At 36.9% G+C, this 24,268-nt stretch overlaps 1 protein-coding gene and 1 non-coding gene across 3 annotated transcripts in view; both read left to right on the top strand.

Moving 5' to 3' along the window:
- The first annotated feature begins 6,086 nt into the window (after nucleotides 1-6,086).
- Trnaa-ugc (transfer RNA alanine (anticodon UGC)) lies at nucleotides 6,087-6,160 on the top strand. Its single transcript has one exon. It is a non-coding gene; the product is annotated as a tRNA-Ala (tRNA).
- A 3,273-nt stretch (nucleotides 6,161-9,433) lies between these two features.
- Nucleotides 9,434-24,268, top strand: part of Pi4k2b (phosphatidylinositol 4-kinase type 2 beta) — a 28,933-nt gene continuing 14,098 nt past the window's right edge. For both annotated transcript variants that reach the window (XM_047567290.1, XM_047567289.1), the window contains exons 1-6: nucleotides 9,434-9,850; nucleotides 16,236-16,390; nucleotides 18,140-18,340; nucleotides 18,975-19,106; nucleotides 21,102-21,255; nucleotides 22,354-22,421. In XM_047567290.1, coding sequence (XP_047423246.1) covers nucleotides 9,562-9,850; nucleotides 16,236-16,390; nucleotides 18,140-18,340; nucleotides 18,975-19,106; nucleotides 21,102-21,255; nucleotides 22,354-22,421 — 999 coding nt within the window. In that variant the 5' untranslated portion in view covers nucleotides 9,434-9,561. The remainder of the gene's footprint in view (nucleotides 9,851-16,235; nucleotides 16,391-18,139; nucleotides 18,341-18,974; nucleotides 19,107-21,101; nucleotides 21,256-22,353; nucleotides 22,422-24,268) is intronic.

The raw sequence follows: 24,268 nt of genomic DNA, 5'->3' as shown, positions 1-24,268 counted from the left end.
CTATAAATGGAATTGATGCTAAATACTCTCTCATCTAGATAAAGCAGTATTTCTCCATCAACTCATGAACTGAGAACATATAGCACAACTTATGTTACTAAAAGATACATTTGCAATAAAATATGTTATGAGAGATTTTTTCAGACTAACCCTCTAGATAAAAATTATAGCCTTTGGGGGGAAAATGTAAGAAAATGATTTGAAGACACTGGAAAGTAACCAAAAGCAGGCAGGCTGAAATTGAAAAGATGACTGTCTTCAAAGGATGAACATACAATGAGTGAGATTTATGTTCATACATTTTGCCTTGGGGCAGCTCCTAGTAGGCACTGTGTAAGGCAGCTGAAACTCAGTAAAAACATTACACCTCCATAGTTTAAGGAGTTAGAGGAGGAAATCTGGGACTCAATCTGCATATACATCCTGTTGAGATCCTTGCCTAACATCTGAACTATGTTGCATGGGGGAGACTTCAAGGAGCCCGGAAGAAAGCAATAGCTGGATTGTTGAAAATATCAGGTGGAATTTGACTCCTGTTAATACACCTGTCAATACATAATAAAATATGTGGTCATAACAAATTAACAGAAAATCTAGAACTGAGAAGGACAGAGGTTGGAATTTTAAAGCTCTTCACCATGTGGATTTACCACAGTCAAAGGATCAGTGAAACAGACCCTTAAAACAGATTAAGATAAAATATCAAATCTGAAGAAAAGGGATAAAAACTATTGAAAAATAAATAGATAGGTGGAGCCATACTGATCTTTGGGACAATATATAAGAGGATAACATACATGTAACAGGAATCTCAGAAGGAAAAGAAAGAGAAAATGGAACAGAAAAAAAATTCAAAGAAATAACCAAAATTCTCCCTCATTTTATAGAAAATATATATCTACAGATTAAATAAACTCAACAAAACCCAAGTAGGGCCCTCCCCAATTCTGAACCCAGAGACCACGCCCACCCCACCCCCCACCACTTTCGGACTTTGTCGCCTGCCCACACCCTACATGGACTCTGTGCCCACACTGTGGCTCTCCAGCGTGTTTGGAGACTGGTGCAGATATTTTGAACTATCCCTGAGGGAGGGCTGTCACCTTGGGTGGGGTGGCTCCCATCCTGGGACACATACAGGAGACGGGAGGCCCTTTGACAGATACCGTGCTTGCATCGAGATACTGAGGACTGGGAGGTTTGAGTGGTGGATGACTGTGAAACACAGATTTTTTTAAAAATTTTTATTTCTTTTTTTTCCTCACTCTATTTTCCTTTTATTTACCTATTTCCTCAGACTCTCTTTCTCCCTTTTCTCATGCAAAAGACCAACTTCCTTTGATCCCCCACTCACTCTTCCCTTGATCAGTTACCTCTATTTACTCACTTCTTATTCCATTAACAGTTACAGCCTACACCACTCCCCATCTTCCTCATTCAGACCTAGAAGTTGTAGAGCTCATTACAAGTCTATTGGCTATACTGTAGATAACAATCGAATTCTTCCTGTTTATCACAATACTGTTAACATCTTTATAGGGGCTATCTGGTATAGGGCTGCGTACTGTTTGTATTGGGTGCTGTTAAAATTGATCTTCCCCTCAAAGGAGAGGTACTGGAAACCTGCAGAGTCACAATAAGCCTACAGGGGGGAAGCTGCAATACCTCAGATCTTCACTGCTAGAGGGGAATATACAGAAACAATATGAAAAAACAGGGGAAGAAAGTGTCCCTAATGAACCAAGATGCTATTTTAATAGAATCCAATGACAGCATGGCAGTAGAAATGACAGAAAAGGAATTTAGGATCTACATAATTAAAATGATCTGTGAAGCAAAAGATGAGATAACAGAGCAAATGCAGGCAATTCATGATCACTGCAGTAAACAGTTAAAAGGGCAAATGCAGGAAGCAAAAGAGCACTTCAATAAAGAGATAGAAATTCTGAAAAAAAAAATACTTGGAATGAAACAATAAACCAAATTAAAAACTCAATAGAAAGCATCACCAACAGAATAGATCACATGGATGACTAAATCTGAGACAATGAAGACAAAACATTTAATTTTGAAAATAAAGTTGCCCAAACTGAGAAGATAGTAAGAAGTCATGAATGGAACCCCAAGAATTATGGGATATCATGAAAAGACCAAATTTAAGAATTATTAGGTTTGAGGAAGGCACAGAGATACAAACCAAAGGAATGAAAACCTATTCAATGAAATACTATCAGAAAATTTCCCAAACCTGAAGAATGAAATGGAAAATCAAGTACAAGAGGCTTACAGAACACCAAACACACAAAATTACAACAGATCCACACCAAGTCACATTATAATGAAAATACCTCAAATACAAAATAAAGATAGAATTTTGAAGGCTGCAAGAGAAAAGCATCAGATTACATATAAGGGGAAACCAATTCAGATATCAGCAGGTTTCTCAGCCCAGACCCTAAAAGCTAGATGGGCCTGGAACAATATATTTCAAACTCTGAAAGAACATGGATGCCAGCCAAGAATCTTATAACCAGCAAAACTAACCTTTAGATTTGATGATGAAATAAAATCTTTCCATGATAAACAAAAGTTAAAAGAATTTACAAATAGAAAGCTTGCACTACAGAACATTCTCAGCAAAATATTTCATGAGGAGGAAGTGAAAACCAACAACAATACAAGTCAGCAAAGGGAGGAACTACCCTAAAGAAAAAGTCAATCAAAGGAGAAACCAAGTCAAGTTTGAAACCAAAAATAAACCAAAATAACCAGGTATACAAATCATATCACAATACTAACCTTGAATGTTAATGGCCTAACCTCATTAACCAAAAGACACAGATTGACAGATTGGATTAAAAAGAAAGACCCAATAATATGCTACCTTCAAAGACTCATCTTATAGAAAAAGACATCCACAGACTAAAAGTGAAAGGATGGGGGAAAACAGCCCACACATGGACTCAGTCAAAAAGCAGGGGTCTCCATCTTCACATTAGATAAAGTGGACTTCAAACCTAAGTTAGTGAAAAAGGAATAAAGAAGGACATTTCATACTGCTTCAGGGAACCATAAACCAGCAAGACAAAATGATTTTAAATATTTATGCCCCAAACAATGGAGCATCTATGTACATCAAACAAACCCTTCTCAATTTTAAGAATAAAATAGACCAAAACACAATAATAGTGAGTGACTTTAACACACCGCTCTCACCACTGGATCTGCTCTCACCACCTCCAAACAAAAACTGAACAAAGAAACTATAGAATTAAATGATACAATCAATGATATAGACTTAACAGACATGTATAGACTATTTCATCCATCATCGAGCAAATAAACTTTCTTCTCAGCAGCTCATGGATCCTTCTCTAAAATACACCATATGCTAAGCCACAAAGAAGCCATTAGTAAATACAAAAAAAAAAAAATAGAGATACTATCTTGTATTCTATCAGACTATAATGGTATGCAATTAGAAATCAATGATAAAATATAAAACAAAAACTACTCCTACACCTGGAGACTAAATAATATGCTATTGAATGATGCAGTGGTAACAGAAGACATCAGGGAGGAAACAAAAAAAATTCTTAGAGGTAAATGAGAACAACAACACAACATATCAAAATCTCTGGGACACTCTGAAAGCAGTACTAAGAAGAAAATTCATTGCATTGCGCTCAGACATTAAAAAAAAAGTCAACAACCTTACATCTTAAAGCCCTAGAAAAAGAAGAACAGATCAACACCAAAAGTAGTAGAAGACAGGAAATAATTAAAATCAGAGCTGAAATCAATGAAATTGAAACAAGAGAAACAATTCAAAAAATTGACAAGACAGTTGGTTCTTTGAAAAAGTAAACAAAATTGATAAATCCTTAGCCACACTAATGAAGAGAGAGAAAACTCAAATTACTAGAATTCATGATGAAAAAGGAAAGATCACAACAGACACCAATGAAATACATAGCATAAGAAGAAGCTACTTTAAAAATCTATACTCCAACAAAATAGAAAATATCAAAGACCTCGACAAATTTCTAGAGACATGTGATCCTCCCAAACTGAACCAGGAGGACATACACAATTTAAAAGGTTCAATTTCAAGCAACGAAATAGAAGAAGCCATCAAAAGTCTATCAACCAAGAAAAGCCCAGGACCAGATGAATTCTCAGCTGAGTTCTACAAGACCTTCAAAAAAGAACTCATTCCAATACTTCTCAAATTATTCCATGAAATAGAAAAGAAGGGAAACCCTTCCAAACTCATTCTATGAAGCTAGTATCACTATGATACCAAAACCAGACAAAGATGCATCAAGGAAAGAAAACTTTAGACCAATATCCCTGATGAACATAGATGCAAAAGTCCTTAATAAATTCTGGCAAATCACATACAAAAACATATTAAAAGGATAGTGCACCATGATCAAGTGCAGTTTATCCCAGGATGCAAGGTTGGCTCAACATCTGGAAATCAGTAAATGTAATTTATTACATCAATAGATTTAAAGTTAAGAATCATTTGTTTATTTCTCAGTAGAAAACATTTGATAAAAGAAAGCACCCCTTCATGCTTAAAACACTAGAAAAAATAGGGATAGTAGGATCATACCTCAATATTGTAAAGGCTATCTATGATAAGCTTAGGGCCAACATAATTTTAAATGGAGAAAAACTGAAAGCATTCCCTCTAAAAACTAGAACAAGACAGGGATGCCCTCTTTCACCACTTCTATTCAACACTGCCCTTGAAACACTAGCCAGAGCAACTAGACAGACCAAAGAAATTAAAGGGATATGAATGGGAAAAGAAGAACTCAAGCTATCACTATTTGCTGATGACATGATTCTATATTTAGAGGATTCAAAAAACTCCACCAGAAAACTTCTAGACCTCATTAATGAGTTTAGCAAAGTAGCAGGATATAAAATCAATATGCATAAATCTAGTGCATTTCTATTCATAAGTAATGAATCCTCTGAAAGTAATTAGGAAAACCACTGCATTCACAATAGCCTAAAAAAAAAAAAAAAAAAAAAAAACCTGGGAATCAATCTAACAAAAGAGGTGAAAGACCTCTACAATGAAAACTACAGAACACTAAAGAAGGAAACTGAAGAAAACAATAAAACAATAGAAGATGAAAAGATCTCCCCTGTTCTTGGATAGGCAGAATTAATATTGTCAAAATGGTCATTCTACCAAAGGTGCTATACAGATTCAATGCAATTTCAATTAAAATCCCAATGACATTCCTCATAGAAATAGAGAAAGCATCTGGAAGACTAACAGGCCTCAAATAGCCACAGCAATCCTGAGCAGGAAAAGTGAAGCAGGAGGTATCACAATACCAGACCTTAAACTATACTACAAAGCAATAGTAACAAAAACAGCAAAATGTATTGGCACCAAAATAGACAGGCAAACCAACTGTACAGAATAGAAGACACAGAGACAAACCCACATAAATACAGTTACCTCATACTAGACAAAGTAGCCAAAAACATACAATGGAGAAAAGATAGCCTGTTTAACAAACGGTACTGGGAAAACTGGAAATCCATTATGCAGTAAAATGAAATTAAACCTCTAACTCTCACTTTGCACAAAACTCAACTCAAAAATGGATCAAGGACTTAGGAATTACACCAGAGACCCTGCACCAAATAGAAGACAATGCAGACCCGAATCTTCATCCTGATGGTTTATGATCAGACTTCCTTAACAGGACTCCCAAAGCACAAGTAATCAAAACAAGAATCAATAAATGGGAAGGATCCAAACTAAAAAGCTTTTGCTCAGAAAAGGATACATTTAAGAATGTGAAGAGAGAGCCTACAGCGGGAGAAAATCTTTTCCACATGCACTTCAGATAGATCAATAATCTCCAAAATTTATAGAGAACTTACAAAACTTTACACCAAAAATACAAAGAACCTAATCGATAAATGGGACAAGGAACTGGACAGACATGTTACAGAATAAGGTATACAGGAAATTAATAAATATATGAAAAAGTGTTCAACATCTCTAGTAATTAGAGAAATGCAAATTAAAACAACTCTAGGATGGGGCTGGGGAGATAGCTCAGTTGGTAGAGTGCTTGCCTTGCAAGCACAAGGCCCTGGGTTCGATCCCCAGCACCCCCCAAAAAACAAAACAGCAACAACAACAACAAAAAACAACTCTAGGATTTCATCTTACTCCAATTAGAATAGCTATTATCAAGAACACAAATAATAATAGATGTTGGCGTGAATGTGGGGAAAAAGGCACACTTTCACGTTGCTTGTGGAGTTGCAAATTGGTGCAGCCACTCTTGAAAGCAGTGTGGAGATTCCTCAGAAAACTTGGAACGGACCCACCTTTTGACCCAGTTCTCTCACTCCTTGGTTTATATCCAAAGAACTTAAAATTACCATACTACAGTAACACAGCCTCATCAATGTTCATAGCAGCTCAGTTCACAATAGTTAGATTGTGGAACCAACCTAGATGCCCTTCAACAGATGAATGAAGAAAGAAACTGTGGTATATATACACAATGGAATATTATCCCGTCGTAAAGAAGAATACTATTATGGCATTTGCAGATAAATGAATGGAATTGGAGAATATCAGGCTCAGTGAAATAAGCCAATCCCCAAAACCAAAGGCTGAATATTTTTCCTTGTAAGTGGATGATGATAATGGGGGTTGGGGGTGAGAGAAAAATGGAGAATCTTTAGATTACTTAGAGGGAAATGAGAGGGAGGAGGGGGGTGGGGGTATGAAAGGTGGTGGAATGAGACAGACACCATTACTCTATGTACATGTATGATTACACGAATGGTATGAACTACATTGTGCACAACCATAGAAACAAAAAGTTGTACCCCATTTGAATCAAATGCAGCCTGTAAAAATAAAAAAATTTTTAAAAAAACCAAATAGGATAGATGTAAAGAAAATAATACCCAAAACATTGTGGTCACACTATTGAAAAACAAAGATAATGAGAAAATCTTAAAGGCAGCTAGAGAAAAGGACTGATATAAACTAGGCAATTAGGTAGATGAATATGATTCAGAAACCAAGAGGGTCGCAGAACAATGAAATGACATTTTGGAATTCAGTAAGGGGAGTAAAATTGATGTATTATTTTAAGTCTGAAGAAAATATTTTTTAAAATAATGGTATAATAATAATAATTTTGAATAAATAAGAATTTAGAACTTATCAGCAGCAGATCTGCATTATAAGGAATTTTTAAAAATTCTTCATAAGGAAAAGGGATGATACTAGATACAAACGCAGATATACAGGAAGGGGGAAAGAATACCATAAATGCTAAAAATGTGGGTGAATATAAAATACTATAAATTTTTTTCTTAATTTCTTTAAAAGACATGATTGTTTAAGGTAAAACTTATTAACAGTATTTAAACAGGTAGGTTTAGTATACATGGCAACAGTAACAAAGGGTGGAGGATGAATGGAACTACATTTTTGCAAGATTTGCATTTTATGTCAAATAGTATAATATAAGCTCTCAATACATTGAAATAATTTAAAGATGCATACTGTAAGTCCTAGCATTACCACTAAAAATTAGAGTTGTATAGCAGAAAACCAATGAAATTAATATGAACTAACAGGAAATACTGGAATCCTAAAGAAAGTAGAAAAGGAGTAATGGGGGTAAAAGGATGAAACAAATAGTACACAAATTGCAAAGTGAGAGATCAAAATTCAACCACATCATTATTACAATAAGTGTGAAGGAACTAAAAATTCCAATTAAAGGACAGAGATTATCAGATTTTTTTTTAAAATTCAAGAACCAACTATAAACTATCTACAGGAGATACACTCACTTTAAGTATGAAAACCTAAGTAGATTAAAAAGGATAGAAAAAGATTTACCTAAGGTAAACAGTAAGCCTAAGAAGGCTAGAGTGGTTATAGTAATATGTCTCAAAATGAACTCAAGCCAAGAGCATTAGTAGAGATAAGAAAGAACAGTCCATAATAATAATTTTTTAAGTTTAATTTTAAAACTTTTTAAAAAGTCATTATTAGAAAGTCATAAGACTCCTGTGCATGTACCTAATAATGCAACTAAAATACAGGATGCAAAACTCATGAAACTAAAAGAACAAATAGAGAAAGCCACAATAATAAGTAGAGATTGTAATAATCTCAGTAAGAAATGGAACTAGACAAAAAATATCTTAGGATATAAGTGACTTAACTAAATTTATATTTATAGACTCAATTAGTAGTTATAAAAGTACTCAAATGCGGAATTCATCTTCTTTTTAAAAATGCACATGGGGAGTGGGAAAGATGGTAGAATGAGATTGACATCATTACCCTAGGTACTTGTAAGATTGCATGAATGGTATGACTCTACATCAAGTACACCAGAGAAATGAATAGTTGTGCTCCATTCCTGTACAGAGAATTGAACTGCATTCTTCTGTCATGTATAACTAATTAGAACAAATAAAAATTAAAATTAAAAAAATGCACATGGAATGTTCACCTAGGTATGTACCCAGCTGGGTTATAAATAAAGTCTTAATATATTTCACAAGAATGAAAGGCCAGAGAATCTTTGTCTACAACAAATTCAAATTAGAAATAGCATTATTTAGAAAAGTCTTTAAATATTTGGAAATTAAAGAACATACTCAAAAGAAATGGGTCAAAGAAGTAATCATAAGGGGAAATTAAAAATTTCAGCAGAATGAAAATAAAAACACAACACATGAAAAGTAGCAGAATGCAACTAAAGCAATACTTAGAGGACAACTCATAGCTTTAAAATGCATATATTAAAAGGCAGAAATGTCTTTAACCAATAATATAATCTTCTCTAAGCAACTAGGAAATGAAAATAAAATCCCGACTGTTAAAGAGCATAAGTCAATGAACTCAAAACCAGAAAATTAATGGAATTGAAAGATGACTTTTTAAAAAGATTTTAAACATTGATAAACCTCTAGCTAAATTACTCAGAAAACAGGAAAATACAAACTCCACTATCAAGATTGTATGAGTACAGATGAATTCCCCAGCCCGTATGGGCTTCTAATAGAGGAAACAAATATTAGTCATTCAGATTAATTCATATAAAGTATAAGCTGTGGTCAACTTCAGGAGAAATTCCGTATTAGAGGGAGAGGGCGATTCAGGTTGAAGTTGAGGGACCTCCGCGGAAATAACCGATCTCTGCCCTGGGTAGACGCGGCAGTAATCGCGCCCAGCGCTTTCCTAGACCCGGGCTGGCAGGTGGCTGCCCCGCCCGGCCCCGCCCGGCCCCGCCCCTCGCCACGCCCCGATCCTTCTGCGCAGGCGCGAGGCCGGCGCCCCGCGGAGCCGAGAGGTGGGGCGCGGCCGGCGGCAGGGCGGGGCGGCAGCCGCGGGGCGGGCCCCGATCTGGCCCTTGAGCTGGTGAGGTGGCGTCGGTGTGACCCAGCCACTCTAGTTCCCCGCGATGCGGAGGTCAGGCCCCGGCACCCGGCCGTTCTGATCAGGTCTCGGCACGGAAAGCGGAGGGGGAGCCCATGGCGGAGCCCTGTGATCCCGGCTGCCGGGGGTCGGCGGGCGGCGGGAACCCGGAGGAAGAGGAGGACGAGGAGCGGGAGCCGCTGCTGCCGCGTATCGCCTGGGCCCAGCCGCGGAGAGGCGCGCCGGGGGGCGCCGTGAGGCTGCAGGAGGCAGCTGGCAACGAGGGCGCGGCCGCCCCCCGCCAGGCCCGCGACCAGAAATCGCCGCACCCGCCCAAGGACCGGTCCTCGGGGGCCTCCCGCGGCTCGCCCACCGACCAGAGCGGGAACCGCTCCTCCGGTTCAGGTGCGACCGGCTCTCTTCCCGCGCGTGCGTGCCCCGCGCCTGCTGCCCCAGCCGCGCGACCCGCTTCCCTCCCCGCCCGGGTCTGCTCCCCGCGCTCCTGGCTCGGCTGCGCCCCTCGCTTGCGCTCGCCTGGCTGGAGGGGCTTCCCCTGTCGCGGGGCGAGCAGCCGCCCCGGCCCAGGCGCGGACACCTGCCCCACGCCGCCTCCCGCCTTGTCCACTTGCTGTAGGCTGTAGACCAGCGGTTGTCATTAAACTCTGATTCTTTAGGCTTCCCCCCAAAGTGAGTACAAACTGCAATCAAACTCTTTACCCAGCAAAGTGACGTAAGTTGTTTGCTCAAGTTTGGACGTGAGTTCTGAATTAGGAACTCGAAGCTATCCAGAAGTTCCCAGAGTTGTGACTTTGCAAGGTGGATGACAGCAGAGAGATGTACAGCAAGAATATCCAGGGCACGTTTAAAAACGTTTTCCTACTAAATGTTATTGTGACGCTAGTCAGAGGGTGCCGAGAGGAATATCCTGCGCTTTCTTGCAAAGTTTTTATTTCTTAAGTCATATCTAAAATTGTGCGTTAAAACACACATCTTTTCTCTAGTAAATGAAGAGATCGCCTTTGAAAGGGAGGGTAGTTGAAACGTGGTTCAAAGTTAGTAAATTTAGGCATGCTGTTGCAGCATAGGTATTTGTTGAAGTGAGTTTGGGGCCTATGGAGAGAAGTGAGACTAATTTCATGTAAATCGAAGAGACTTGATAAAGTTCTAGCTAGAAAAGAGACCAACTTGCAAAATGGTGATGTTTACACCTACTTGTCGGTGGTAGGATGAATTCTAAGAGATGGTGTGCACACTACGTCTGGAGTAGTTTCTATTAATATTGTTTGGTTTTTCCCGAGTTTTAGACTTTTAGATTTTTACCTGCCCTGCTACTAGTACACTAATTAATGTACCTAAAGAATTTGGGATAGAATAAGTTACTCAGGTTCTAATTGAACTTCTAGTCAAACATAAATACTACAAAATAAATTGAAGTAGTCTGACCCACTTTTAAGCTTTAGCAAACATTTCTTTTTAAAAAAAAATGAGTTTTTTTTTTTTTTTTATAGGTGGACACAGTACCTTTATTTTATTTATTTATTTTCATGTGGTGCTGAGGATCAAACCCAGTTCCTCACAAGCTGTAGGTAGGTGCTCAACTGCTGAGCCACAACCCCAGGCCTTTTTTTAAAAATATTTTTTTAGTAAACTTTAGCAAACATTTCTGACGTACATCTCTGCTATCATTATAATGTTAGGCTAATGGGTGCATTTTCAGTACAGCACTTGACCTGGCAAACAGATGTGGAATTGGAACCAGATCATAAGTGGACCACATCCAGCTAGCAGTTTGGACCTCTATTACCTAGACTCCAGTCTGTGAAGTAACCAAGATCCATATAGCTAGTTTGCTTTTCTACCTCAAAGTTACCTTGTAGCTAGATTGTAATAGGGCCCCAAAAGTCCTGAAAGTGCATTCGTTGTGTGAAAGTAAGGCATTTTTTGGTAAATAAATAATATTAAGGCTAGAAAAAGTCAAAGTGAAGCTAGAGTATGGTAGTTAGAATACAAATGGCTTATTGTAAAGAAGTCCTACTTTTTTAATGGTGATATTTGAATCACAGTTTATAGTTAGTTTTCATTGACCATCCTTTTTGGATAAAATTAATAAAACTGCAGTGGCTGGTAGTTCATAGAACTTCAGAGGTATGTGGTCTCTTCCCAGAGTCAAATATTTGGGAAGTGGTAAAGCCAGGACTCTAGGTAAAGCCTAGTTCTTTTATCATGTCCTGTACTTTTTCCATTTTGCTTTAGATCCCTAAGTGTTATAAAACAATTATTACTTTTGGTTATTATGGAGGTTTTATTTTTAATGGGATTTTAAAATAGTTTTGAATGATAAACAGTGTTTAAAGATGTTTAAAACAGACTTCTAAAAATTCTTATGATTAATTTCAGATTTAAAATTTAGTTTTTTTTAATGAGTTCATTACTACCTTTGTCCTTTACCATCCAGTTTTCATCAAACCACTTTTAGTTCTAAGACATTCTTGCTTTTAGATTAACATTATTTATGTTGCTTAGCTGTTTTGTTTATAAAAACAGGAACTTTATGTACTTTAATCACATGTTTGTTATCTTTAACAAGGCATATGACAAAGTCTAGAAATAGCAAAAACCATAGTGTTGTTTGTTAGGTCATTGTCAGAGTAGGAGTAGTGGTATTCCTTATCATGTTAGTCAGTGAATTGCATAGTAATAAAGGTGATAAGAGCTAATACCTACGTAGCCATTGGTATGTGCTGGGCATAGTTCTATGTACTTCACATTTGTTAATTCATAACTAACCCTGTGAAGTGAGTACTGTTTTTTATTCTCATTTTATAAAGCACAGAGGGGTAAAGTTACTTCTTCAAGGTCCCAGTTAGTACAAACCTTGAGCACATACTTGTCTGTTGTTAGAGAACCTAACAGAACAATTAGAACTCACAAAGTAAAAAGAAATTTTATTTATGTCATTTAATTATTCACAATAGCTTATAAATGGTTGAACAAAATTATAAGATCATTTAAATGTGAAGAAAGATGAGAGATAAGGGTAGTAAACTAAATAAGATGGAGACCAGAATAAGAGTACCAAGATAGGATTACTGAACAGCTAACATGAAAAAAACCAATCAGAGTCATGACATTAAACTGATTGTCTGAACCAAAACAAAACTGACAATAACCTGTTACGTGTTCTTTTGGAGAAGACACTATATACTGAATAACATCTTTGAAATAAAAGTGATTGAATTCATAGGACTAGTTCTTATAACTTTCCTGAAGTCCATTTCAGTAAAAGTAATTCTAACAACTGGTGTTAACAGTGTGACTTGGTCCAGGTTCAGAACACTGATAACCTGGATTAATTTAGAGAAACATTTAGAAGAGTAGAAGTTGCAGGTATCTTGACAGTCACAAAACTGAGCTTTTGAAAGTTAGCAGGGACATGTTGGAGATTATTCTCAGCTATTGCTTAGGTTACAGCACATACAGTTCTTTGTTTTCCATTTACTAGAGATACATCATTCATCAAATATGAGTGCCTACAGGGTACCAGTGGAAATCAAGGTCTTGAAACAATAATGACCTATCAAATACATGCCTATCCCTACACAGCTGTGTAGCCTAGAGGAGGACATAGTTAGAATAAATAGTTCTAAGAGACTGTCTGTACTCTGGTAAAGCTGAGGTTACACATGGTTCTGTGCCCTAAACACGTAGGGGACAGGAAAGATTCAGCCAAATAAGCAACATCCAGCATTGGAACCCTGAAGGCAGCATTCAGTTCACCAGACTCATCAGCACTTTTTTCTAGAAATATTCTAATTAGTGGGTAAGATAAGGAAAGATGGGAAAGGCCCTCAGAGGGGTAATTCTTATTCTTAAGGAAGGATGAGTTTGTTTTAATTACTTATTTAAAATGAAAATTGGTAAGTTACCTTGTGTACTATGTTCAGCTAACATAAAGGCTGTGGATCATAAGGTTCTCTTAATCCATTTCATTTTCTACTTTCTAAAGGACTGGTAATTACCCCTAAGTGTGACTGATGGGATAGTTTGTTAATTTTTTGAACACAATTTATTGAGGAGCTGCCCTGTGCCAGGACCTCTTTTCTAGGCACATAGGATACATTAGAGAACAACACAAAGATCTCTTGCTTTCCTGGAACTGAGATCATTTTGTTACAGTGTTGTAAGTGAGAAGGATGAATAAGAATTAGCCCTGGGAAGGAAGCTTGGCATAGTCATGGAAACAGCAAAGCTTCCAAGGGTGGCTGGACATCTTGTGAAAAATGAGGAGCCTGAATGAGACGGAAACTTTTCTAGAAGACCACTATCTCTTCCTAACATTGACTTAAAGGGAGGACGTAGAAAATAATTTTGAATATATTCTGACACAAACACAAAATGCCATACTTTATTGCTTAACATAGTGGCTATAATTTTAATTGAAAAAATATCAAAGACAGTCTGGTGTGGTGGCACATGCTGTAATCCTAGTTATTTGGGAGGCTGAGGAAGGAAGATTGCAAGTTTGAGACCAGCCTGGACAACTTAGAAAGTTCCTAGCAACTTAGTGAGACTCTGTCTCAAAATAAAAATAAAAGCTGAGCATGGTGGTGCACACTCATAATTCTAGCAACTCAGGTGGCTGAGGCAGGGGCATTAAAAGTTCAAACTTGCACCCAGCAACTTAGTGACACCCTGTCTCAAAATTTAAAATAAATAAATAAAAGGACTAGGGATGTAGCTCAGTGGTAGGTTGTCCCTGGGCTCAATTCCTGATACCGCGCACGCACACACACACACACACACACACACACACACACACACAACACACACACACACAGAACAAACAGAAACTCAAAGAAGGCTGCAGTGTAGCTCTGAAACTAGAGCACTCACCTAGCATACAGAAGGCTCTGGGTTCTGTTCTCAGCACTGAGTTATTAAAAATCAAGCTGATAATAAACCTTCAAACCAGAATAGCCGTATCATATGTTACATGAAGCAGTATAATATCTGGGGGTGCCTTTCACATTAAACTCATTACCAGAGTACATTTAAGTAATGAGCATGCAGAGAATTATAGAACGTAATTGTCAGTAATGAATCAGTTAAGGAAAAATTATCTACTAAAAACCAGTTGGCTTTCATTTTAGAAGAGTTGATATGTAGCCTTTTTTCTGACAGTAATTAGATAGTAGGACCAATTTTTTTAAGTGCCTTTCTTGATTGTGACAGTAAATGCAAGCCATCTTCAAGGAAAAAAATGCACAGCTTCCTGTAGGGATGATATTATCTCAGTAATGGGGCAAGAACAGAAATGTTGCTAATTGATCTGATTTTGGTTGAAACTGAATTGTTAAGTATTTGACAAATGACTGTGGACTTCATGACAGGAACAAAAGGAGGTTCTATGACACACATAAGCCAACTTGGTAACACTTAATAGTAATACTGTGAAGGCTTGCACATAGTCCAGAACTGTTTGGGCATAGAATGTGAGAGAACAAGAGTAGTCCAAGAGTTTAGCCTTTCAGTGTAACTTGGATTGTTTGGTACAGAGGGGTGGTGCGGTCTGTCCTGCTTGAGAGGGTCACTATGAGCGCTCTGTTGAGCGTAGAGAGGCAGGAGTGAAAGAGGAAGACCAGTCAGGAGCCTGCTGCGATGATTTAGGCTAGAGCTGATGATGACCCAGATAATGTGGAAGAAAGGGAGATGGTAAGAGCTTGGGTCCTGGACGCTTTTGGTAGTAGAGCCTATGTGACTTTCTGATTGGATATAGAGGGCAAGAGTGTAAGACTGAGATGCTTCTAAGGTTCTTGTTTTATGAAGCTGGAAGATTTTGAGTTGCCAGCAGCAGGAACAAGGAGGAATGGAGATGAAGTCTTCAGGAGGGGTGTTCAAGATGAAGTATTGAGTTTTGGTTAGTAAACTTTGAGCTGTTAACATCCAAGTAGAGAGGTTGAACATAGTAGTCGAGAGTTCTGGCTGCAAGTCCAGGCCTAAGAGATAGATTTGGGAATCATCAGTGTTGACCCACAGTTAAGCTGTGGGTCAGTAGATGTGGTGCTGGGGGCTGGTGATATATATTTTTTCTGATTTTTTTCACTTAATGAAGTAGGCAGCTAGATCATCTGCTAAGAGAGAGGGTGGGAGAGGAGGTGTTGAGAATTTGAGGAAAGAGACGAGTCAGTGTGTGTTTCTGTGGTCAAGTTCAGCTATCCTGGCACAGGCATAGAGTCAACAAGACAGGTTTCACCAGGACTGGGATTTTTCCAGGTGACCATGAAGGGAAGGAGGAAGAGTGATTCTGTAATGATTTGCCATTTTAAGGTGGTGGAGCGGCATGAAGGGAGTAAATACCAAGGACAACATGGGAGATCAGTGCTTTGTAGGTTCCTGTGGGATGGGTGAATTTGATGCCCGAGGGACTGAACTGGGAAGCTAGGTGCTTGAAAAATTGTGGAGAAGTTGTAGTTACTTGTAGTGACAGGATTTGAGGCAAGACTGTGGAGTCAGAGCTAGAGAAGGATGGACAGAATCATGGCAGAGAAGTTCAAGAAATGAGAAGTATTTGTGTGTTTTTTTTTCAATAAATAGTAAACTTTTTTTTTTTTTCCATGTGGCATTATTTAGAACCTAGAAGTGGGATTGGGGTCAGGAAGAAGGATCAAAACTATCCATATAGTACTTAATTCCATTTTTCAGTGCCTTTTTCCTAATGCCAGTAACGTAATCCCTATATTCAAATCCATATTGTGAGCATTCTCACGTCTGGTCTTTCTTCTTAATGCAGTGATTACTGGAGCTTCGGAGATGAATGCATTCTTGGATGATCCAGAATTTGCTGATATTATATTGAGAGCAGAACAAGCAATAGAATTGAGAGTTTTTCCACAAAGAATCTCTCAAGGGTCAAGTGGAAGTTACTTTGTAAAGGATCCTAAGAGGGTGAGAATTTCACAGACCTACTATATACTAGGAAATTTTGGGAAACACTCACTTAAATGTGAACTCATTGTGAGTTTCCGAAGATATTAATTCTCATTGCATCCCCTTATCTGAAATAAAGCACAGTTTTTTTGGTTTTTTTTTTTTTACTAAAACACCCTCTCATATAGAAATAGCTAATTGTTGTAAGTTGTAGTGTGCTGTTCTGACAGCTTCTATTTGATTTCAAGCAATTATTGAATACCCATATTCACTTGAAGATTTGTTGAGCAAATATCCATATGTCCTTACCATAAAGTAGTCTGTTACCATATTTACCAAGCACAGTGGAAGTTGAAACTTTCAAAACCTGTCTGATGTCATTTCTAAATGCTTTTCTTTTTTTTCAAGGCTGTATTTTCCTCTAGATATTTTTTTCTGACATTGTGCCAAGGGAAGGAGGTTGGGCAACCTGAAGTTTGAAGTCATTGGACTGTACAAAAGTAGAATGAATAAAAATATGATTCTAGAGCAGAAAATATAAGTTTCGATGGTACTTTCTTCCACTTAGTCTAGAATTTTTCAAAAATGGATGCATCCTTCTGATGCATAACCAGCAATTCTTCTTTTGAAGGGGAAGGAAGTTTATAATTTCAACCAATTTTTTTGCAAAATTAAAGTTATATTTTAAAAGTAATTTTAAAGCATAGTCCTCCTTTGAGATTTTAAGATATTTGTAGGTTCCTGAGCACAAGGGCCTCTGCCTGTAGTCCCAGCTGCTGAGAAGCCTGAGGCAGGAGGATCACTGGCGCTAGGAGTTTGGGGGCACCAGCCTTTGCAACACAGCAACATCCTATCTCTTAATAGATAAGATAAAATATATATATATATATATATATATATATGGATTTATTTTATATGTATATTTTGTATTAGATTAGTACTAAAGGTTATAGATACTTTTAGACATTCACAAACCAATCTTTTGAATAGAGGAGTTTATTTAAAATTGGTTCATGGAAAACACAACTTGGAAAATCTTAGGCTAAAAGCAACTGACAGCATAGTTATTCAATGTATCTTGTTCCTTTTGTGTTTAGAGAACTATTTTTTGGCATAGATTTATTAGTTTGTTTAGCAAATACTTGGAAACTTACTGCCTCTCAGATACGGCTCTGAGTATACTAGAGATACAGCCCTAACAAAGCCACAGCCTTTTAAAAATGTACACCACAGTGGGGAAAGTAGATGTTAAACAAACATATGGGTTGGATGTTTAATAGACTCTGAGTAGTAATACTGTTTGACCTAGATTGGAGGCTTTCAAATATTTAAGATTGGTGAGATACTTTTCAAAACTTGAAGTCCAGTAATATAAAACAAGTGAAATTAGAGTTAATCTGGTTAAATGGCATGGGTCACAAGTTAAATGACATGAAGCCTTGCCCTCACCTTCTAAGGTTTTTGAGAGCACAATTTGAAAACTTCTGGATTTCAAACAAAGGATTATTGAATTTAGATTCCCCAATGGAAATATATGTAAAAATGTAATTGGAAGCAAACCTCTTATTACTTGAGGGTTATGCCTAAGTCTGGGGCAGGGAGTAGGAGGAAACAAATGATAAGAATGCATTTTATGGATTATCATCTCTATCTATATATGTAAAATATAGATATCAATGTGTTTGTGTGTGCGTGTGTGTATGTGTGTACCCACACCCACATATTTAAAAGTAAGTCTAATAAGATTCTTACTTTTTATCCCTTTAGAAAATTATTGGTGTGTTTAAACCAAAATCAGAAGAGCCTTATGGTCAACTGAATCCAAAATGGACCAAGTATGTCCACAAGGTCTGCTGCCCTTGCTGCTTTGGCAGAGGCTGCCTGATTCCCAACCAGGGCTACCTTTCTGAGGCTGGGGCCTACCTAGTGGATGAGAAACTTCATCTGGGCATTGTACCTAAAACAAAGGTAAAGCAGAGTTGGTGTCCAGTCAGGTACTTCTAATTTTTAGCCCACTTGCCTGTAAGTACTTTAGTATGAACTTAATGATTGAGGCTAAAGTTGAGTCCCTTCTTAGTGATTCAAGAGTATGAGCAACTACTAATTTACTCTCATGTAGACCTCCAAAGTATCCAAGGGAACAACTCTTGTTCCCATGAGGTCACAGGATGCTTACATGCTAACAAAAAGGAGGAAGAACTTGCATTTAGAAAGTAGACAAAAATGAGGTACCTTGAGATCCCATTGAAGGTAGAGGTAGCTATTGTGTTTACAAGGCTGCTATTGTTTTCTTGTTGCCCTTTATATGTTTTAATTGATGCCATCCTCAAAATGTTAATTTCTAATTCTGCAATTTAAAACTCTGGCTTAGTTTTTTCCACTGGAAGTTTTTAGGGCAATATTATTCCTTTTTGCAAAAGAAATATGTGCCACTTAACAGGGCTTCACAAAATTCCCTGGACTTTCTATCTTAGCTTCTCAGGGGTATTTGTATAGCATTGAATTTTGCTCATTTATAGGATTAGAGTGAATTTGATTATTTATGTAGATAGAAATATCATAATGCAAATTCTAACCATTTTTCTAATCTCTGTGTTTCTAGGTGGTGTGGCTTGTCAGTGAGACATTTAACTACAGTGCAATTGACCGTGCAAAGTCAAGAGGCAAAAAGTATGCCTTACAGAAAGTGCCAAAAGTAGGTAGAAAGTTTCATCGGATAGGACTTCCTCCTAAGGTGAGTGACTAATAAACTTTACTTAGGATGTAGTGGGCAGGTTTAGCCTGAGCTCTTTGAGCTAGACACTGGGCTCTGGACCGTGGATATAGTAGTAAACTTTTTCCTCTTTGAGGAGCTCACAGTAAGCAAGCAATTTCAGTGCAGTTCGATAAAGTGCTCGCTCGGTAGGTGGTAAGTTCAGGGAGCTCTGAGAGGTTAGAAGAGGGATGCCTAGAACTGGGGTGATGGCCCGGTGGTAGAGCTTTTGCTTGGCAGGCCAAGTCCCTGGGTTGGATCCCCAACACCACACACACAAAGAAAAGATGCAGAAGAGGGATGCCTGAGTCTGGAGGAGCAGGGAATGTTTCCAAGATGACGCTACATCAAAGGCTTTATAAAGTAATGGCAAAAGTTCAGCTTTAGAGTCAGAGCTGGATTCCAACCTGTCTCTCTACTAATTAGCATGAGACCTTGGGCAAGGTCCTTATTCCATCAGTCCTAGTTTCTATAAAGTTGGGAATGAACTACCTCTTAGGATATTATGAGGATAAACTAGAGAAATTCATGTCAAATACTTGGTACATAGTTAAATCAGTAAATGGTAGCAACTGTGTTTGCTCACTGCATATTAGATTTTGTTTTTTCTAATCACTTTAAAATAAACCTGAGAGATGGTTAGCAGCTCACTAAGCAAAGGTGGAGAGGGCTAATGGGAGACACATTCTAGGAAAGCTCTGGGATTTATTTTTTAAAAATAGACTTGACTGCCAGGTGAGGTGGTACACATCTGTAATCCCAGTGGCTCAGGAGGATGATGCAGGAGGATCGCAAATTCAAAACCAGCCTCAGCAAAAGTGAGGTGCTAAGCAACTCAGTGAGACCTTGTCTCTAAATAAAATACAAAATAGGACTGGGGTTGTAGTTCAGTGGTCGAGGGCCTCCTAGTTCAATCTCCAGTATCCACCCACATAGACTTGACCTATGATCTTGCTGTACATGTATCTAGACAAAAGAATTTGAGTAGAAATTCATGGTTGGCCTAATTTTTAAAATTGTATTCCAAGTAAGCTTGGAATTCTAAAAATTTTCCTAAGGCCTTTTCCTCCTTGGATGTTCTGAAATAAGCATGACTCTAGGAAGCTGTAGTTTCATATTAATGACTACTATGACTTAATTATAAGTGCTTTAAAGAAAACCTTGGAATTGTTAAAAAAAAATTTCATGCCAACAAGAATATAAAATGTTGGGATAAGAATTAGATTTTTGTGTGTGGTGATTTGTTTGCATTTGTGAGGCAGAATAGATCACTCATTACCCAGGCATCATCTGCTGTTGAAAACTTGTATTTCCATCTTTAATACATGGTTTAATGTTAACTAGTAAATTTTAGTAACAAAAATGCCTTTTAAAATGGACATATCTTCGAGGAAAGAACTTTGTAAAAAAACCACTGTAGAGGTTATGATTAATTGATTCTTTAAAATTTATGAAAGGATCTTTAATCTGAATAGTCAAAGAATTTATTCTATTTTTAAAATAAAATTATTTTCTGTATTTTATGTTGTAAAAAGAATCCTGAAATGCTTCTTTAACAAGTTAAAATTGCATTTTTATGAAATAACCAGGATAGATGTACAATTTGGCCTCCATAATTAAATTCACTTTAATGAATATTTTTAGAAAGCAGCATTCTTAAGAATGTCACCTTGAGGGCATATGTTTATTTTCCTTTTTGATTATCCTAAAATAGCTGCTTAAAAGTCCAGGCTAAAAATGGTTCTTTATAGTCTAGGGTTGAACATTTTTTATTTGCTGTGTATTCGTCATGTGATTATTTAAAATTACTGTATAAAAATAGGTTTCTTGATAAATATGCTTCTCTACATTAGTGTTATCTCTTCTATTTTTCTTATTATGTTTAGATAACATTTTGTGACAGTACTGCTAACAAATTAAAAATTAATCCCTTTGTTCTTGTACTTTCTTTTCTAACTGTAGTTCTTAAAATTATAGATTGGTTCCTTTCAGTTATTTGTTGAAGGTTACAAGGAAGCTGAATATTGGCTTAGAAAATTTGAAGCTGATCCTTTGCCTGAGAATATTAGAAAACAATTTCAGTCACAGTTTGAAAGATTAGTTGTTTTGGATTACATCATCAGAAATACAGGTATTGAAGTTCTCTCATTTGTTCACCCCAATCTTGTTAGCTTTCCAAGTATACTTTTGTTATCTAAGTCAGAACCATAAAATTTTGATGCAAAAATTGTAAAGCCACTGCTTCTAATTGTTTTGGAAAACAGATGTAGTACTGACTCTCCTGGGCATAATTAATCCTATATTGGGGGTTTCTGACTCATAGCAACCTCCTGCCTAGGTGATGAATCCATTCCTGACCCCTAAAGAGGGATTTCCTAGGAGCAGGACAAGGCCAGATATTAGAAACATTATCTGCATAATATGAAAAATTAAAACTTGATTGTATAAATTAATTTAGGTGCTTATTTTGCATTGTGTAAGGATTAGTATAGTTATAAATATGTTAAACTTTTATTTTGTTCTGCTTTGTAAGGGGACAGTCTAAATCCAAATTTGGATGTGGACAGTGCAAAATAGTTCCCAATTGTAGCTCTGTGGATTCTCAGGGTCATTTTACAGGGGAACTTGCTAAATGTGCATCTTCTCATACACTGCCCTAACGTACTGAGGCAGAAATTGCAGTGGGGCCAGGACTGTGTTTTCATGTATTTTCCAGGTAATTCTGATGTACTCTAAAGTTTGAGAACCACTGGTTTGAAATGTTTTCTCATTTATATTAGCTTCTGAAAAAGCATCATGTAATTTTCTACATTGACCTTCTTAATTAACATGGTCTTAAGTTAATACTAAAATTAGTGTGTAGTCCAGGGTACTCCAACCTAGCAGGAAGAATAGATGCTTTTTCTTTCTCAGGTGAAAAGAAGTTACCCTTGATTTTAATAACCTTAATCTGATAATTAACTACCTCCCAGGGTAGTTTCAAGGACTAAAATTAACACATGTGAAGTACTGAGAACAGTATCTGGCACTGAGAAAATGTTCAATAAATGGTTACTAATATTTATGGGTTTGTTTTAGTTTTAAATTGGAACTTTGATATGGTAGACATATGCTATAGAAAACCAATGAAAATCTCAAAAATCATCAGGTGACTAGATTTCTCCCCTTTAATATTCATCTATAATGCCTATAAAAATCAATTAACAAAATTTTTTGTTTCTTTTAAAAGACAGGGGAAATGATAATTGGTTAATCAGATATGAAAAGAAGAAATGTAAAAAGGAAACTGACCATGAGGTAAGCAAATTTTAAGCCATGTAAGAGATTTCTTGAAGTTAAGTTATTCTCCATTGTCTTTCCTTGTTTAAATCCCTGATTTTAAATTTCTTTTCTCTGTTCTTCTCATCCTTTTTCTTTCTGTCACTTGTTTACATTGCATTTCTGGATTCTATTTTTTATTATCTCAGGACAACTTTATTTTTTGTTTTGCATTAAAATAGATTAATGATACCAGGTGTATACTTTTTTAGAACTTGGGAAATTTGCAGAATGACATTTATTTTGCTTTTATGTAATTAAGGCTTCTAGTATTTAATTCATTTCCTACTGAGTTTTTTGGTACTAGGAATTGAACTCAGGGTGCTATATCACTGAGCTGCAGCCCAGCCCTTTTTATTTTTGAGACAGGGTCTGGCTAGGTTGCTGAGACTGGCCTCAAACCTTGTGATCCTCCTGCCTTAGCCTGCCAAGTTGTTGGGATTGTAGGCATGTATGTACCACTGCATACTGATCCTTCTGAGTTGTGGTTTTTTGTTTTTTTTTTTGGTGGTGCTGGGGATTGAACCCAGGACTTTGTGCATGCAAGGCAAGCACTCTACCAATTGAGCTGTAGCCCCAGCCCTCCTTCTGAGTTTTTGATTCAGTATTAGGTAATCTAGTATTACCTAATGCAATGGAACATGTATGTTTCACTTATGAATTATATCCACTGAACTTAAAGAAAAGTCCTTTTATTACTTAGATGCTGGTTTTTAACTTACATAATAGACTGAGACTCTAAACACTATAAAAATTTTAGATTCATTGCTCTCAACTTTGAGTACCCAAGTTCAAATATGAGTTACATAAGACATTTTTAGAAGTTTTTAAAATTTAGAACAGTCTATACTTTTGAGAAAATTTTAAGTGATTAAGAAAAGTACTTATAATCTCTGTGTTCTTAAATTGTCACTTAAAACATTTGCATTACTTTGAAGCATTTGTGCTTTTGTTTATCCAGTAAATTTAAAAATCCATATGTATAGTATTTAGCAATAAAAAAAGAACAAACAATACCCATGAAAAATGGATGAATCTTTTTAAAACTACATTGAATGAACGAAGCTATAAAAGGTCACTTACTGTATGATTCTGTTTACATAAAAGTATAGAAAATGCAGATCAGTCCTTACTGACAGAAGGCAGACCAGTGGTTGATGGGGATGAGGTGGAGGGAGGGATGAACTTCAGTGGGATCTAGGGAACTTTTGTGTGAAGATTTCACATCTTTCAGGTTTATCAAATAGTACCCTTTGATATGTAAGATATATTGTGTACAAATTACACCTCAACAAAGTTGAAGATAGAAGAATGATAGAAATAAAAATAAGTGGCAGTTTTAGCAGAAAGGGATTTAAAATACATACAGAATATATATGTTTGTAATACCTCCTGAATTTGTTTTATCAGTATAGCTTGGGTAATTAAATTTGTCGAAAGCTTTCTTTTGCCCCATGTCTTTTGTGCATTTTCATTGAGGTGAGATTTGATTAAACTAAAAGAAACAAAGAAACTTGGCACATATCACCAGAGTCTTTACAGTAGAACTTTTAATTTAAAAATAGCAAAAAAAAAAAAAAAAAAAAAAAAAAAAAAAAAAATAGCCTTTTTCACTTCTTGCTCTTTTATCTAGGACACTTAGTAATGCCAACCATCTGTCTTTAAATTATGGGAAATACTCTTTGTCTTGCTCCTGAGGTCTTCATTTCTGCTACAGAAGAATGTAGAAGTCAGGAATGGCCTACATTCTGTAGTCAAGAATATCTTGAGGTTCCTTCTGCTTGACCTTATTATATTTAGTTATAGTCTTTGGGAGTGTTCTTTAG

Source organism: Sciurus carolinensis, chromosome 10 (assembly GCF_902686445.1).
Source record: "Sciurus carolinensis chromosome 10, mSciCar1.2, whole genome shotgun sequence".
NCBI lineage: Eukaryota > Metazoa > Chordata > Mammalia > Rodentia > Sciuridae > Sciurus > Sciurus carolinensis.
This window is presented reverse-complemented; position numbering and strand designations above follow the sequence as displayed.